General features: G+C 42.2%; 1 protein-coding gene across 3 annotated transcripts; it reads right to left on the reverse strand.

Moving 5' to 3' along the window:
* Positions 1-546: 546 nt before the first annotated feature.
* Positions 547-9636, reverse strand: TMEM254 (transmembrane protein 254). Of its 3 annotated transcripts, none has more exons than XM_003133087.5 (4): positions 9521-9636; positions 6197-6300; positions 5952-6011; positions 547-2528 (listed from the first exon to the last, which is right to left on the reverse strand). In XM_003133087.5, the coding sequence occupies exons 1-4, from the start codon at positions 9608-9610 to the stop codon at positions 2408-2410; spliced, it is 375 nt and encodes a 124-aa protein (XP_003133135.1). In that variant the 5' UTR covers positions 9611-9636; the 3' UTR covers positions 547-2407. The 3 variants fall into 3 exon arrangements, with proteins under 3 accessions (XP_003133135.1, XP_084853585.1, XP_084853586.1); XM_084997459.1 differs by lacking the exon at positions 9521-9636 and adding an exon at positions 9134-9264; XM_084997460.1 differs by lacking the exon at positions 9521-9636 and adding an exon at positions 9190-9364 and having other exon boundaries at positions 549-2528.
* Between the last annotated feature and the right edge of the window lie 3757 nt (positions 9637-13393).

Below are 13393 nucleotides of genomic sequence, written 5' to 3' on the forward strand. Positions count from 1 at the left end.
GGATCTGGCGTTGCCGTGAGCTGTGGTGTAGGTGGCAGACGCGGCTCAGATCTGGCGTGGCTGTGGCTGTGGCATAGGCCAGCAGCAACAGCTCCGATTGGACCCCTAGCCTGGGAACCTCCATATGCCATGGGTGTGGCCCTAAAAAGACAACCAAAAAACCTCAATCCTACAATGAAAGGAAAGGCTTATGTCCACCCAGGACTTTGTGTATGTGGAGGAGTTAGGTAGACTATGGGTAGCTCTATAAATATAAGGAGGCGCATATGTCCTATAACCAGGGCATTTAGCATTTCTTTCTTTTTTTTTTTTTTTTTTTGGCTCCACCCCCACCATGCAGAAGGTCTGGGGCAAGGGATCAAACCCAGGCTACAGTGGAGCTAATAGTGGACCCTTAACCTGCTGTGCTACCAGGAAACACCAGCATTTCTTTATCAGTGAAAAAAATCCCTGATAATTCCATAACAGAATATATTTGAGAAAGAGTAGAATCAAATGTGTGACAACATATCAAAAATGTCATACAACAACAAAAAAAGCATTTGATTGGAGACACAATTCACAGCATTTTATTCAAGTTAATCCATTTCATTTTATAATCTGCCATGTTATCCTTGGCACCATTAGTAGCTTCTTAATCACAAAGGAAACAGAGGGAAAGACTGGAATTAATTTGTAGAAGCTGATCTCCACCAAAACGAATTCATAGTCCATTATCTTTCATGGTTGTACTTTTTTTTACTTGGGGCCTCTTTTTTGGCGGAAGGGGATGTTTCTCATAAATGTTTGCTTAAAACAAATAACATGACCTAATGTATATGGAAGGAAAATAAGGTCTAATCATTAGTGAACAAGCAGGTTGTCCTCCAGGAAAGGAGCTCTAAGAGTTCCTAGAGGTTATAATGATCCTCCTGCCCCAACCAGTCAGTAGTAATGAGTTATAACTGGGTGAGTGAGAGTAGTAGTAACTAGTTGAATAAGTTATGGGCTAGAACCCCTAGCACAGGAGTGGATCAGGAGTCTGAGCTGGAGAAAGACATCTACCGAGTCTGGAGAAAGTGACCAAGAATAGGAAAGTGTGAAAAAGATACAGGTTTCCCACCAGTGGACCCACAGAAAGGTGGTGGCGTCAGTCAAGGGCAGTCCTGTGCTTTTCTCTGAGACAAGGGCACACTGAATGGGTTCTACTGTTTCCACATAAAAAACTGGAATGATACTAACCAAGTGCAAAGTGGAGTCAGTTTCCCTCCTCTGTTGAGTAAACACTGATTGAACATCTGTGTTGTGCAAGGTGACGGGATAGGTGGTAGAGGAAAAGGGAAGCTGCTCAAGATGTGGTTCTCACTTGAAGGTGGACATCATCAGACCCTGCAAACCACACAGTAGTGTGTGTGTGTGGCAGTGGGTCGGGGAGTGGGCGTGTGTGGAGGGAAGCATCACTTCTGGCTGGCAGAAGCAGACTATGCATGCCCCAATCCTCTCCTCTTGGTTCCCAGCATGTCCCCTGTGTCACTGCTCTGCCTCACCCATTCCAGCCACTTGCTTGTCTTTCTCTGTAGTGTGAAAAATGGAAGCCTGAGAGAGGATCCTGCCTCACAGGTGTCTGATGAATGTGGGTGGAATTGATGTGTTGTGGAAGCGTCACTATGTTGATCCAGTGGGTAGAAAAAAATTGGGGGAAAGGAGGGCTGCTAAGATGGTGGTGGTAAAGGTCAGGTGTTTGAATCAGAAGGTGGCAGTAAAGGTATCCCAAGAAGCAAACTTAGTACATGGCTTAGACCAGGTGACAGGGAGAGAAACAACCCAGCCAAGGACCGAAAGGAGGTCCTGGAAACCCTCTTGCCAAATAGGTTAGTCTGCAGAATTGGAAAGCTAGGATCTTTTCCTGCTATCTACTCAATGAATAAACTAGAGGGTTGTAACTTTCCAGAAAGTAGAAAGATCAAGGAAACATACAGTACTCTTTAAAAAAGGTGAGGAAGGGAGTTCCCATTGTGGCTCGGTGGTAATGAACCCAACTAGTATCCGTGAGGATGTGGGTTCGGTCTAGGCCTTGCTCAGTGGGTTAAGGATCCAGTGTTGCCTGTGAGCTGTGGTATAGGTCACAAGTGAGATGGGGCTCAGATCTGGCATTGCTGTTGCTGTGGTGCAGGCCAGCAGCTATAGATATGATTCAACCCCTAACCTGGGAACTTCCATATGCTGACAGTGTGGACCTTAAAAAAAAAAAGAAAGGTGAGGCTGAATGTTAAAGTGTAGAGAAAGCTTTTGGAATATCTTCTTGTCTTCCCTTAGGAACTTTATATGCTATATTTTCTCCTTTTAAATGAAAGTACAGTTGAAATACAATATAATATTAGTTTAAGGTGTACAAAACAGTGATTCAATTTTTTTTTTGATATCTTCTTTAAGTTTGTTTTTGGCGTCTTGGTCTGTAAGTAATCAAGTAATAGAGAGATGCCATCCCAAAGAGGAATGTCTGTAGGAACCAGAGTAGTTGAGTGGAAGTATTTGTGATGCCTTTAGACCTAAAAAATGGAAAAAAGAAAAAGAAAAAAAAATTAGCTACCAGACTTATAATGTTATGTTTTTATAGGACTTACTGTCTTCTAATTTTTACAGAATTTATTCCTTCTACCTACTTTCCTTGGGTTGATTTTATCCTTTCCTCCAGCTTCTTAACTTGAATAGTTAATTCATTTATTTTCATTTTTCTTGTACATTTAGGAGAGTATACTCTTCCCTGAAAAGCAGTCTGACTACTTCCCGGGGCAGTATTACCATGATATCATAAAACTCCCTCTCATGTTATTTTGATGAGCAGATAAGAGTTGAAAAAGACTGGGATGGCCTCAAAGAAAGTGTTCTAAAGATAGACTAGATGTAAATCCTAGGTTGGCCAAATACCAGCTAGCTTAACCTTGGGAATCTCCTTATTCTGATAGAGATCTATACAACTCTAGAAAAATCATGATGCAGAACCTTGAAAGGCTTTCCCTTTGTTCAGGAATAAGGCCAGGATGGCTACTGTTACCACTTCTGGTCAACACTGTACTGGATGTACTAGCCAGTGCAACATGGGAAAAACATAAATTAAAGGTATATGGAATTGAAAGGAAGAAATAAAACTGTCTCTATTTCTAGAGACAATTGCGTACCTAAAAAATGAAGAAGAACCCTTGTAATTATTAGTGATGAACTATTAGATGAACAGATGAACTATTAAAACTAAAAAATAAACTTATCAAAGTTCCCCAGTGGCTCAGTGGGTTAAGGGGTTCAGGATCTGGCATTGTCACTGCTGTGGCTCTGGTCACTGCTCTGGCCTGGGTTTGATCCCTGGCACTGGAACTTCTGCATGCTGTAGGTGCAGCCAAAAAAAAAAAAAAAAAAGAATTTATTAAGGTTACTGAGTGTGAGGTCAATAGATAAGAGTTGGCTGTATTCATACATTCTACCACCAAACAGTTAAAAAAAATGTATATATATTAAAGTTGGGCCAGGATGTATGAGAAATTCACGTTCATGCAGTATTACTTATAACAGCAAAACAAAAACAAAAACCCCCCAGAGACTTAAAAGTCCATCAGCAGGAGGATGTTAAATACATTAATCAGAAGAAGGATTGTTAAATACATTTTGGCACATCCATACAATAGAATACTATGTACTAATAAAATGAATGAGGTAAATTTATAAACATGGGAAAATAGGCATATATGACAATATAAAAAAGTTATTCAAGAATTTATATCTGTGTGTGTATATAGGCTATTAAGTTGAACGTATACTCCAATTTTATCTCTGGTTAAATGGAATTCATCAATTCCTTTTGATTGCTGGATAGTGGGATGGGGGGCACAAATGTTCTACATGTCTTCATGTATTGATTTATCCACTTAAATGCATTTATTCATTCATAAGTCAAAAGAAATATTCATTCTGATTTATAGTGACCAATGATACATTGCAATGCTAGGCCATAAAGAAATGACTTCAAGAACATGATAATAGTGACCTAACTTCTCTGCCCATTCTCCCTCTGCCCTTTAAAGAACTGAAGAGCAGGATGTTCAATTTGAATCTTTTCGTTTTCAGTAGAGGCTCCAAATGGCAATAACAAAATAGGTGTCAAGTACCTCAACACTGTAAGTTGAAAGGCAGGACTACAGAACTCTAAGCTAAACTCTGAGAGGCTGACAAGGCCAAGAGGTACTAGGGCTGTGGCACTTCCTATCTCAGGTCAAGCCCAAAGAACAGCATCAAGGGAACCACTTGGTGAGCTTGACCAGAGTCCCCTGTAATTGGGAAGAAGGTGAGTATCTGATTCAAAAGTTTTAAGACTGGTACAGCTTACCTGATGGGAAGTGCATGCACTTGCAGATTTAGCCCACTGGAAGGATAAGGAAGCTGTTATTGTCAGCCCTACAGACCTTGTGGAAGGGTGCTGGCATGGGTGGACTTAAAAGGGACCCCACCCCAGAGGCAGTACTGAAGGGTAGAAGATATCTCAACAAAAGGGAAAATGTGCTCCCCACCACCATCCTAGATCCTAAAGGGAAACTGCAGGTGACATACTGATGGGGTCTGAAGGATAGATACATCAAGGGAACTGTGGGAGGGTGATTCCTAGTGATTGGTGGTTTCTCAAAAATACACTAGGACCCCCTTGGAGAGAGTCAACCCTGGGTATGAAACGTCCATAGCAGCCAACTGCCTGCTCTCAAGGCAGATAGTGCCCGCTTCCCTTAACCACTCCCAGGGCCCTGAGGGGCCATAGGCAGCTGCTCCTGGTAAATAGGGAACAAAGTTGGAATGAGAAGGAAGACACCCACTTTGTTTGCTCCCTTCCCTAGAGCAGGTTGCTGAGCCCCGGTTGATGAAAATAGACATTCTGAATTACATAAAAGTTTGCAAGCATTTTTCACAAATAGACTGGACAATATCAGTGACTGGAAAATCTATGGCACTACTTCAGATTTCATCCAGGGCTGGCGGGGGGTGGGGGGTGGGGCAAGCAGTAATCCAAGGGGCATTGCAGAGGGGCAAAAAAAGTAAAGCTGCTTTCTGCTTCTCTCCTAGAAAGTCTAGCTTGCTTAATGAAGCTGAAGACAGAGTAACAGTCTATTCAACTCAGTTAGCAGTTGTCTGGCATAGTGTGTACCCAATAAGTATTAATTACTTTCATTATTAAAACATAATAAAGTACCTTATTTTCCATGTTTAGAAGTAATACAATAAAAACAAAGGTGACAATTAATCTTAGCCAGAAAAAAAAAATCAATTGCAAAGCAATCTAGCATTGTTATAACCATCCTTTTCATTACACCACACTTTCTGTGTATGTTTACATAAAGTATAAATGTAAAGAGAGTTTTTTTTTTTTTTTTTAGTCCTCTCACACTGTATTATCCTACACTGGCTTCTGCTGAGTAGGGTCTATACAAGGGGCTTTTAGCTTGCATTGCATCCTAGAAGTATCTGTAGATTTTGAAAAAAATAATGTATTCCCATGTTTAAAGCAACACCTACAAGATTAGGTTCTCTGGGTCTGTAAACCAGACAAGCAAATTTTGAGAAACCTCCTTAAGTGATTCAGTTTTGAAACTAGGATTGGGAATCATTGGGCTAAGTCAAACTGGAAGGCAGCCTGCTAATCCTTCTCTGGGACCATACAGAAAATTTTGGGAAAAAAAAAAAACCAAAGAAGAAGAAAAATCTTCTAAATTGACTAAATAATTAACTAGTAAATACAAATGAAATGAATTCATTCATTAACTATTTACTGAGTTACTCCCTCCTGGCAAGGCTCAGTATTAAGTGTAGGGATTCAACAGTGCCTGAAAGCATTCTCAGCCTACAAGCCTGTCAATTATTTAAACATGGCTACTCTCAACTTATGTTAAATACCAAGAGAAAAGTGACAAAGGTGTATTAATAAAAACACTTACTTGCACAATACCATGGCATACAAAGTCTCTACCACATGAATCAGCCAGGCAAGCCAATACCTGAAACAAAAGTTAGCCTGGTTTAAGGTCATGGTTATCTGCTGATGAAACTGAACATAGAAACCTCCATGGGAAAAGTGCTCTCATGTGAAGAAGCACCACTCTTAAAGGCAACTGAGGGCCTTCCAGGCTAGAGGGAGACGGGAGCTTCAGGGTCCACATTCCCTTTCTGCCTCGCTCCTTACCCATTGTGAAGAAGGGTGTGGTGATGGTCCAGCAAGTATCGCGTGAAGGGGCCCAGGGGCCCTAGGCTCTGATAAGGAATACTCTCAGGCCAGAACACCATCCACTGAAAGAGAACCAGAATCAGAGACTGCCTATTAGGTCACTTAAATGGGTGAATATCTATTTTTGAGAGATGCTATGAAATAATCCTGATTCTACAAGAACAAGTAACAGACCAAAGAAACTCTGAACTAAGTCATCTGGGCATCCATTCTGTTTTCTATTTCTAAAAGCGATTCGAGTGGGAGATGTATGGCGAGGAAATTCTGTGGTTATCAGACTTAGTGCCCAGGTAGGCCGACTTCTGTTCTTAATGAATTCCACCCCAAATATTATTTTATACAGGTTAACACATTTTGAGGGTTTATGTGCCTTGGCTAGCTTCTTTACTGCAGAAACGATGGCTAGAGCCAAATCTCCATTTGATTTGTTTTGTTTTGTTTTCCTTTTTGGCTGCCTTGAGGCATCTGGTGTTCCAGGGCCAGGAATCAGATCCAAGCTGCAGTTGCAACCTATGCTGCAGATGCAGCAATGGCAACACCATATCCTTAACCCACTGCATGGAACTGCATCCCAGTGCTCCTGAGAAACCACTGATCTAGTTGCGCCACAGCAGGAACTCCAAACCTCTGTTTAATTTAGAATCTTTCTCTTTTTTCACTTTTTTGACCTCTAAAACTGGGAATGATCCACTGCAGTTAGAAAATAAGTGAAATCAGGTTTGTGAAGTGTCAGTAGTAATTACTTAATTATATAAGGTTTTTTTGTAATCTTATCAACTTTCCCTCAGTTTGTATTGTAACCTCTGCCAATTTAGGCTTTGCTGAGAATAACTAAGTGCCAACAGGTTTAAAATTTATTGTCTCATTCACGTTTAAACCAAGAGCAGTACAACCCCTCCCACTATGTTGTTATACACCTAAAATTTAAAGCATAAAATGTCACTGCATCTTCCAAAACAGAAAGAAATGGAAGGGGCAGCATCTGCCAGGTCCACAGTATTCTAACCTGAAACCCCCAAAGCTTCCCTCAATCTATCATCTTAACTACTTAGAATTACAGAACAGAAATGTAACTGAAAATTTTTTGGTTCAACACCACTGTTTTGCATATAGGAAAATGTGGACAAAAGTGGTCAGATTTGGCAACAACAGCACTGTGAATATGACAAACACACGTCTGATTCCCAGTCTCCTGGTTCTCCTGGGCAATCTCCAACTAGCTTTACTTTCCTTCAAAATTATACCAACTGTCAACAGAAATAATAAGCAATCTATAACAGGAATGGAAGAGAGTTTTATTTGAACCAATCTAAGGACTCTAACCCAGGGGACAGAGATTCAAGAGTTGTGTCCTGCTGGACTACAAAACAGGGGAAGCTTATTAAAACAAACAAACAAATAGAAATCTACATAAGTTGTTTGTCAAGAATTATAATTGGAGCTATCAAGAAATAAGGGTGCTTGTTAAGCAGGATTGGTTGGGGTCCAAAATGGCTATATAGTTAACAAGGGACAACCTTGAAACCATAAGGGTTGCAACTGGAAGCTGCTAACATATTGTTTTGAGAATAGCTGGTGGTTACCTTGAGTATGATACAGTTCAGAAAATTCAAGTTCTCGGTAGCAGGAAGGTGTGTGGGAAGGGTCCATTTTGAATGCCAGAATCACAGTTACTCCATTTTTATTTTTTTATTTTTATTTTTTGTTGCTTTTTAGGGCCATACCCAGCACATGGAGGTTCCCAGGCTAGGGGTGGAATCGGAGCTGTAGCCACCAGCCTAAGCCACAGTCAGGTGAGATCCTAGCCGTGTCTGAGACCTACACCACAGCTCATGGCAATGCGGAATCCTCAACCCACTGAGTGAGGCCAGGGATCGAACCCGAATCCTCATGGATACCAGTGGGATTCTTTTCTGCTGAGCCACAACGGGAACTCCGATTTTGATTTTGATTTTTTTTTTTTTTTGTCTTTTTTTTCTGCCTTATCTTGAGCCGCTCCCACAGCATATGGAGGTTTCCAGGCCAGGGGTCGAATCGGAGCTATAGACGCAGGCCTACGCCAGAGCCACAGCAATGCGGGATCAGAGCCGCGTCTGCAACCTACACCACAGCTCACGGCAACGCCGGATCCTCAACCCACTGAGCAAGGCCAGGGATCAAACCCGAAACCTCATGGTTCCTAGTTGGATTCGTTAACCACTGCACCACGACGGGAACTCCTGATTTTGATTTTTAAATGCATTGTTTGTTAAAGCAGATATATAATCCACATTTCATAGCCCACAAAACAAGTTATTATAGTCGAAAGGAAATTTTTAATCATGTATTAGCCAGAATGATTTTACACCTCAATATGTGAAAACTTCTTACATCACAATTTAGTCCCCAATCTACTTTTCTGGGTATCTTTCCTGTATCCTTTAAATGAATTCTGACTAAGTAAAAGTCATTCTTCCTCTTTGCAGAGATTTTCTGTCTTCTTGATTCTACATCTATGCGGTAACATGTATATCCGCTCTATCCCTTTTTACAAATTAAATCCTACCCATTCTTTAGGTTTTTCCCCATTTTCCAAGCAAATCCAACTGCCTCAAACATTCTGCTTCTGAAGCCCTAGTTTGACTTGGCAGGCCTAGCACTGTCTGCCAACTTGTCCTCCTTCTCCTGGAGCTCTACTAAGACCTAGCTAAGTCATTCCTAACTGTGGAAACGCAAAGACAGAGACAGTTTCTAGGCAGAGACCTTCCTTACAAGCCCACCGAACTTCCATTTACACCAGTAACCTAGGCAACCACCTGGTACGCAAGCGCAAGACTTCCCGCCCACCCCAGTGTCCCTCGCTCTACGGGAGCCTGGAGGGCCAAAACAGATGCACCAACCCGCACTATAACTTACTCCGAAATATCCCAGCCCCAGGATCGTGATCAGCGAGGGCAAGGGGTTGGCTGTACGGAAGTATGAGGTAGCAGCCCTGCCAGCCTCCGACTTTGCCACCACCATCTTGAAAGATCTAGATACTGAGTCATGGTGTGGGTAGCCTTTCCTGCCCTCATATAGGGAAAGCGTGAATAACTGGTTTCTCAGGATCTCAAAACTGCGAAACGCGTGGGCAGACAAGCGCGCCTGCGTTGTCTTCCCGGGTATAATCCTCGGGCTCACAGCGCCGCGGGAGTGCGATTGCGCCTGCGCGATCTCTCCCGCCTAGCAGGTAGGGTTGATTTCACAGCTGAAGGGAGCGCTCTGTTGCCTCGCTTGGTCTTTCTTGGAGGCCGCTGCCCTTACCGTGTAATAGCCAAAGGAGACGGTGATGATGGTGACCCAAAACAGACTGCTCCTCTGGAAGTAAGTCTGATCTCTAGTTGCCTTCCCCATCGCTGCAGCTCATACCAGGGAATGCCGGGCAGGCCTCCGCTGGGCGCGCTGGATGAAAGCAAGGCTGGAGGTGGGGCCTCGGCAAAGGCTCCTCCCTTCTCTCATCTACCTTCCCGGAGGGAGAAGAATCTCTAGGTCTGAAACTCAGAAAACTTGTGTCTCCGCTGGTTTTGGCCTGGTGGACTGGTCATCACCTTGCAGGGGAGACCCCTCTTTGAGTGTCACTTTCCAACTAGTCTAATATATAAATAACGGTGTTAGGATAGTTGGTACTTTATTCCTCTAATAACTATGAATCTGTTTTTTTGAACTTAACCTCTGCTTTGCTTTGTGGGGAGTATAAAAAATTTAATAGAAGCCCCAATTAAATAGACTTGGGAGAAAGGGATACTCTCACAGCCTGTGATGATAGCAGAGACCATTTGGTAGGAGGTGCCTCTTCCTTCCTGGCAAGGACACAGCCGAAGAAAACCCACAGGCTCTTCATTTTCCCTAGCCCTCCCAACTTCCTTTTCTTCTCCTTAAAAGTGTTCTCCTTCCCTTTGTTGGGGGTGGGTGGGTGTGGAGCTTGCACAGGGCTCACCATGGTTGCAGATGTGGACTTGCAATTCTTTGCAGATCCCAGAATAAGCCTATATTTTCTGGAGAAATATCTGGTAGGCTCTTTGTTTCAGATCAACAGAGATAATATTCTTCCTCTTCCACAGTAAAGATGTATTGACTGGAGTTCCCATTATGGTGCAGCAGAAATGAATCCGGCTAGTAGCCATAAGGATGCAGATTTGATCCCTGGCCTTGATCAAGTGGGTTGGGGATCCAGAATTGCAGTGAGCTGTGGTGTAGTTCACGGATGCTGCTTGGATCCCACATTACTGTGGCTATGGGGTAGGCTGGCAGCTGTAGCTCTGATTGGACCCCAAGTGCCACACATGCGGCCCTAAAAAAGGCAAAAAAAAAAAAAAAAAAAAAAAGATGTGTAGAACCACATAGCACAGCCATTATGAGCAGGGGCCATGGAATAGATGACCTGGCTCTGCCACTTTTTCTGTAAGCTTAGATAGTTGCCTAAGCCATCGGTGCCTTATCTCTCTCTATGTAAAGTCGGGATATACTGGTTCCTACCTCAGAGCTTTTGGGTGGATTAAATGAGTTTACACTTGTAATAAAAGCACTATAAAACAAAGAATGTTGACCACCATCCAGTTGTACAAGGCTCAAGTCATTAGCCACTGCAGTTGTCCTATGGTGCATGCTGAAAGGAATTCAGAATGAAGTATATGGTGAGGGCCTCTGTGCTTTGGGAAAACAGGAAAAACAGTCCCTTAGATAAATATATTTCAGGAAAAAATTTCATGAACCCGAACTCTTGTGTCTTTCTCATAGTTAGAAAAGCACTATAGTCATTACTGAGATATCTCTTCCTTGTGACTAGCAGTAACCTTCTACCAAGATGAATGCTTGATTGCACGTACTCCTTAGCCAAAATTATATATGCTGGCCTTTCCTCTTATCTGTTCAGAGCTATCTGGGAGGCTGTCTCTTGGGCTGTAGTCCTCAGTAAATCATAGAATAAACTCAGCTCACAGCTGTGCATTTTTCTTTCAGTCAATAGCACACACAAAAGTGTGTGGACCATAGTGCTTTACAAGTATTGGATGTAACTAATATTACTGAGCTTTTGACATTTGTGCCAGGCCCCTGTGCTAAGTGCTATATCATCAGTGTGAGGTGGGAGGCATATCAGACCAAAGTGTGTTCTGATTAGACTTCAGAAAAAGATGGTTTCACTTGGGCCTTAAAAATGGATGAAGCAATAGCTGATACTCGCTGTGCACTTACTATGTTCAAGGCATTGTTCTAAGTACTATATTTGGAAGGATTAGCTCGTTTAATTCTCAAAACAACTCTATGCTATAGACCAATGTCCTTCATTTGAAAGATAGGAAACTGAATACCAAGAAGTACCCAAAGTCATCTAAGTGGGTAGGTATACCGGGAGTCAAGTGGTAGCTGAGTGTTCCAGCACTCTTAAGGACCATACTAAAAATAAGTTGTGGGAGTTCCCGTCATGGCACAGTGGAAACGAATCCAACTAGGAACCATGAGGTTGCGGGTTCGATCCCTGGCCTCACTCAATGGGTTAAGGATCCGGCATTGCCATGAGCTGTGGTGTAGGTCGCAGATGTGGCTCGGATCTGATGTTGCTGTGGCTGTGGTGTAGGCCGGCAGCAAAGGCTCGGATTAGACCTCTAGCCTGGGAACATCCATATGCTGCAGGTACGGCCCTGAAAAGACAAAAAGACAAAAATAAATAAGTTGTGGAATATTTTCAGAACTTCATCAGTCAACATGGAAATAGGCAAGGTTCTCTGTCCTCATTTTTGCATGAATGTATTTGGTTATGTTTTAAAGAATGGATTTCCAGAATATGTGACACAATCCATTTCCCAGATAAACCACAGTGCCTGTCAGTATCAGGGTTACCAGTGCTAAACAGCTTTTCTTATCCTCATCTTCCTTCATCGCACTACTCTTGGTTTTCCTCTCTGAACATCTGTTTTCTCAGCTTTTCTTTTCCTTCTTGTCCCCTAGATATCAGAACTCTTGTGTCTTTCTCATAGTTAGGAAAGAAACCGAGTTCGGGTTTCCTGTTAGCTTCTCTCTGTGTTTACAGTCCTTTTGAGCTTTAATTTTCACCTCCATCTGGAAGATTCTAAAAAAATCTCTCCAGTCTCAGTCCCTCTCCAGTTGCCTGCTGGTCACCTTTACTAGATGTGACACCATACCTGAAAGCCAAAAAGCCCACTATTATCCACAGAGCCAAGCCTCCCCCATTTATGTTAATAGCATCTTCCTTCTTCTAGGCACCCAGAGCCTCCCTTTTGGCTGCCTTCATATCTGTCAAGAGTCATCTGTCAAAAGTTCTGTTGATTAACATGATATCTGATCCTTCTGGATTAAACTGAAACTGAGTCTGCCTAAAACCAAATTTTCTTTCTTTCTTTTTTTTTTGGTCTTTTTGGCTTTTCTAGGGCTGCTCCCACGGCATATGGAGGTTCTCAGGCTAGCAGTCCAATCGGAGCTGTAGTTGCCAGCTTATGCCAGAGCCACAGCAACGTGAGATCAGAGCCGCGTCTGCAACCTATACCACAGCTCACAGCAATGCCGGATCCTTAACCCACTGAGCAAGGCTAGGGATTGAACCTGCAACCTCATGGTTCCAAGTCAGATTCGTTAACCACTGCACCACGACGGGAACTCCAAACCAAATTTTCTTACCAAGTTTATGATTATTTTAATTTTATTTTTAACATGTTTATTGAAATGTGCTTGATTTATAGTGTTGTATTAGTTTCAGGTGTACAGCAAAGTGATTCAGTTATACGTGTGTGTGTGTATCTATACATATATATGTGTATTTTTATACTCTTTTTAAGATTCTTTTCCATTATAGATTATTACAAAATATTGAACTGAATTTTTGATTAATCTCTCTATCCAAAACTTTCTTTTCTTTGTCCCTTCTGACCTCAGTCCTGTGCTAACTGAACACTAATCAACCAGAATCAGATGGCTAAAACTGCTCTTGTAGAAATCATTAATGTACAAACTCAGGCTGTTTCTCCAGGATAGGATGAGCTAATAGACTCCAGAGGCATGGACCCTGTGGCCTGAGAATCATAAGCCAGAGACATCCTGACTATGATTAAGAAATGTCACAGAAATATCTTAAGATGATTATTAATCCCAGCCAAAATCTTCGTTCTTCTGCTTTAAAAAACA

The sequence above is a fragment of the Sus scrofa genome, chromosome 14 (assembly GCF_054392235.1).
Source record: "Sus scrofa isolate SSC_HxYL_T2T_F1_AM1 chromosome 14, Sscrofa_HxYL_maternal_Yorkshire_Landrace_v2.0, whole genome shotgun sequence".
In the NCBI taxonomy this organism is placed as follows: domain Eukaryota; kingdom Metazoa; phylum Chordata; class Mammalia; order Artiodactyla; family Suidae; genus Sus; species Sus scrofa.

Coding starts and splice junctions, on each gene's coding strand:
- TMEM254 (XM_084997459.1), bottom strand. CDS start 9,238: ATGGTGGTGGCAAAGTCGGAGGCTGGCAGGGCTGCTACCTCATACTTC. Junction 6,301..9,133: donor TGGGGCTGGGATATTTCGGA/GTAAGTTATAGT, acceptor GTTCTCTTTCAG/TGGATGGTGTTCTGGCCTGA. Junction 2,529..5,951: donor TATGCCATGGTATTGTGCAA/GTAAGTGTTTTT, acceptor TCCATTTTTTAG/GTCTAAAGGCATCACAAATA.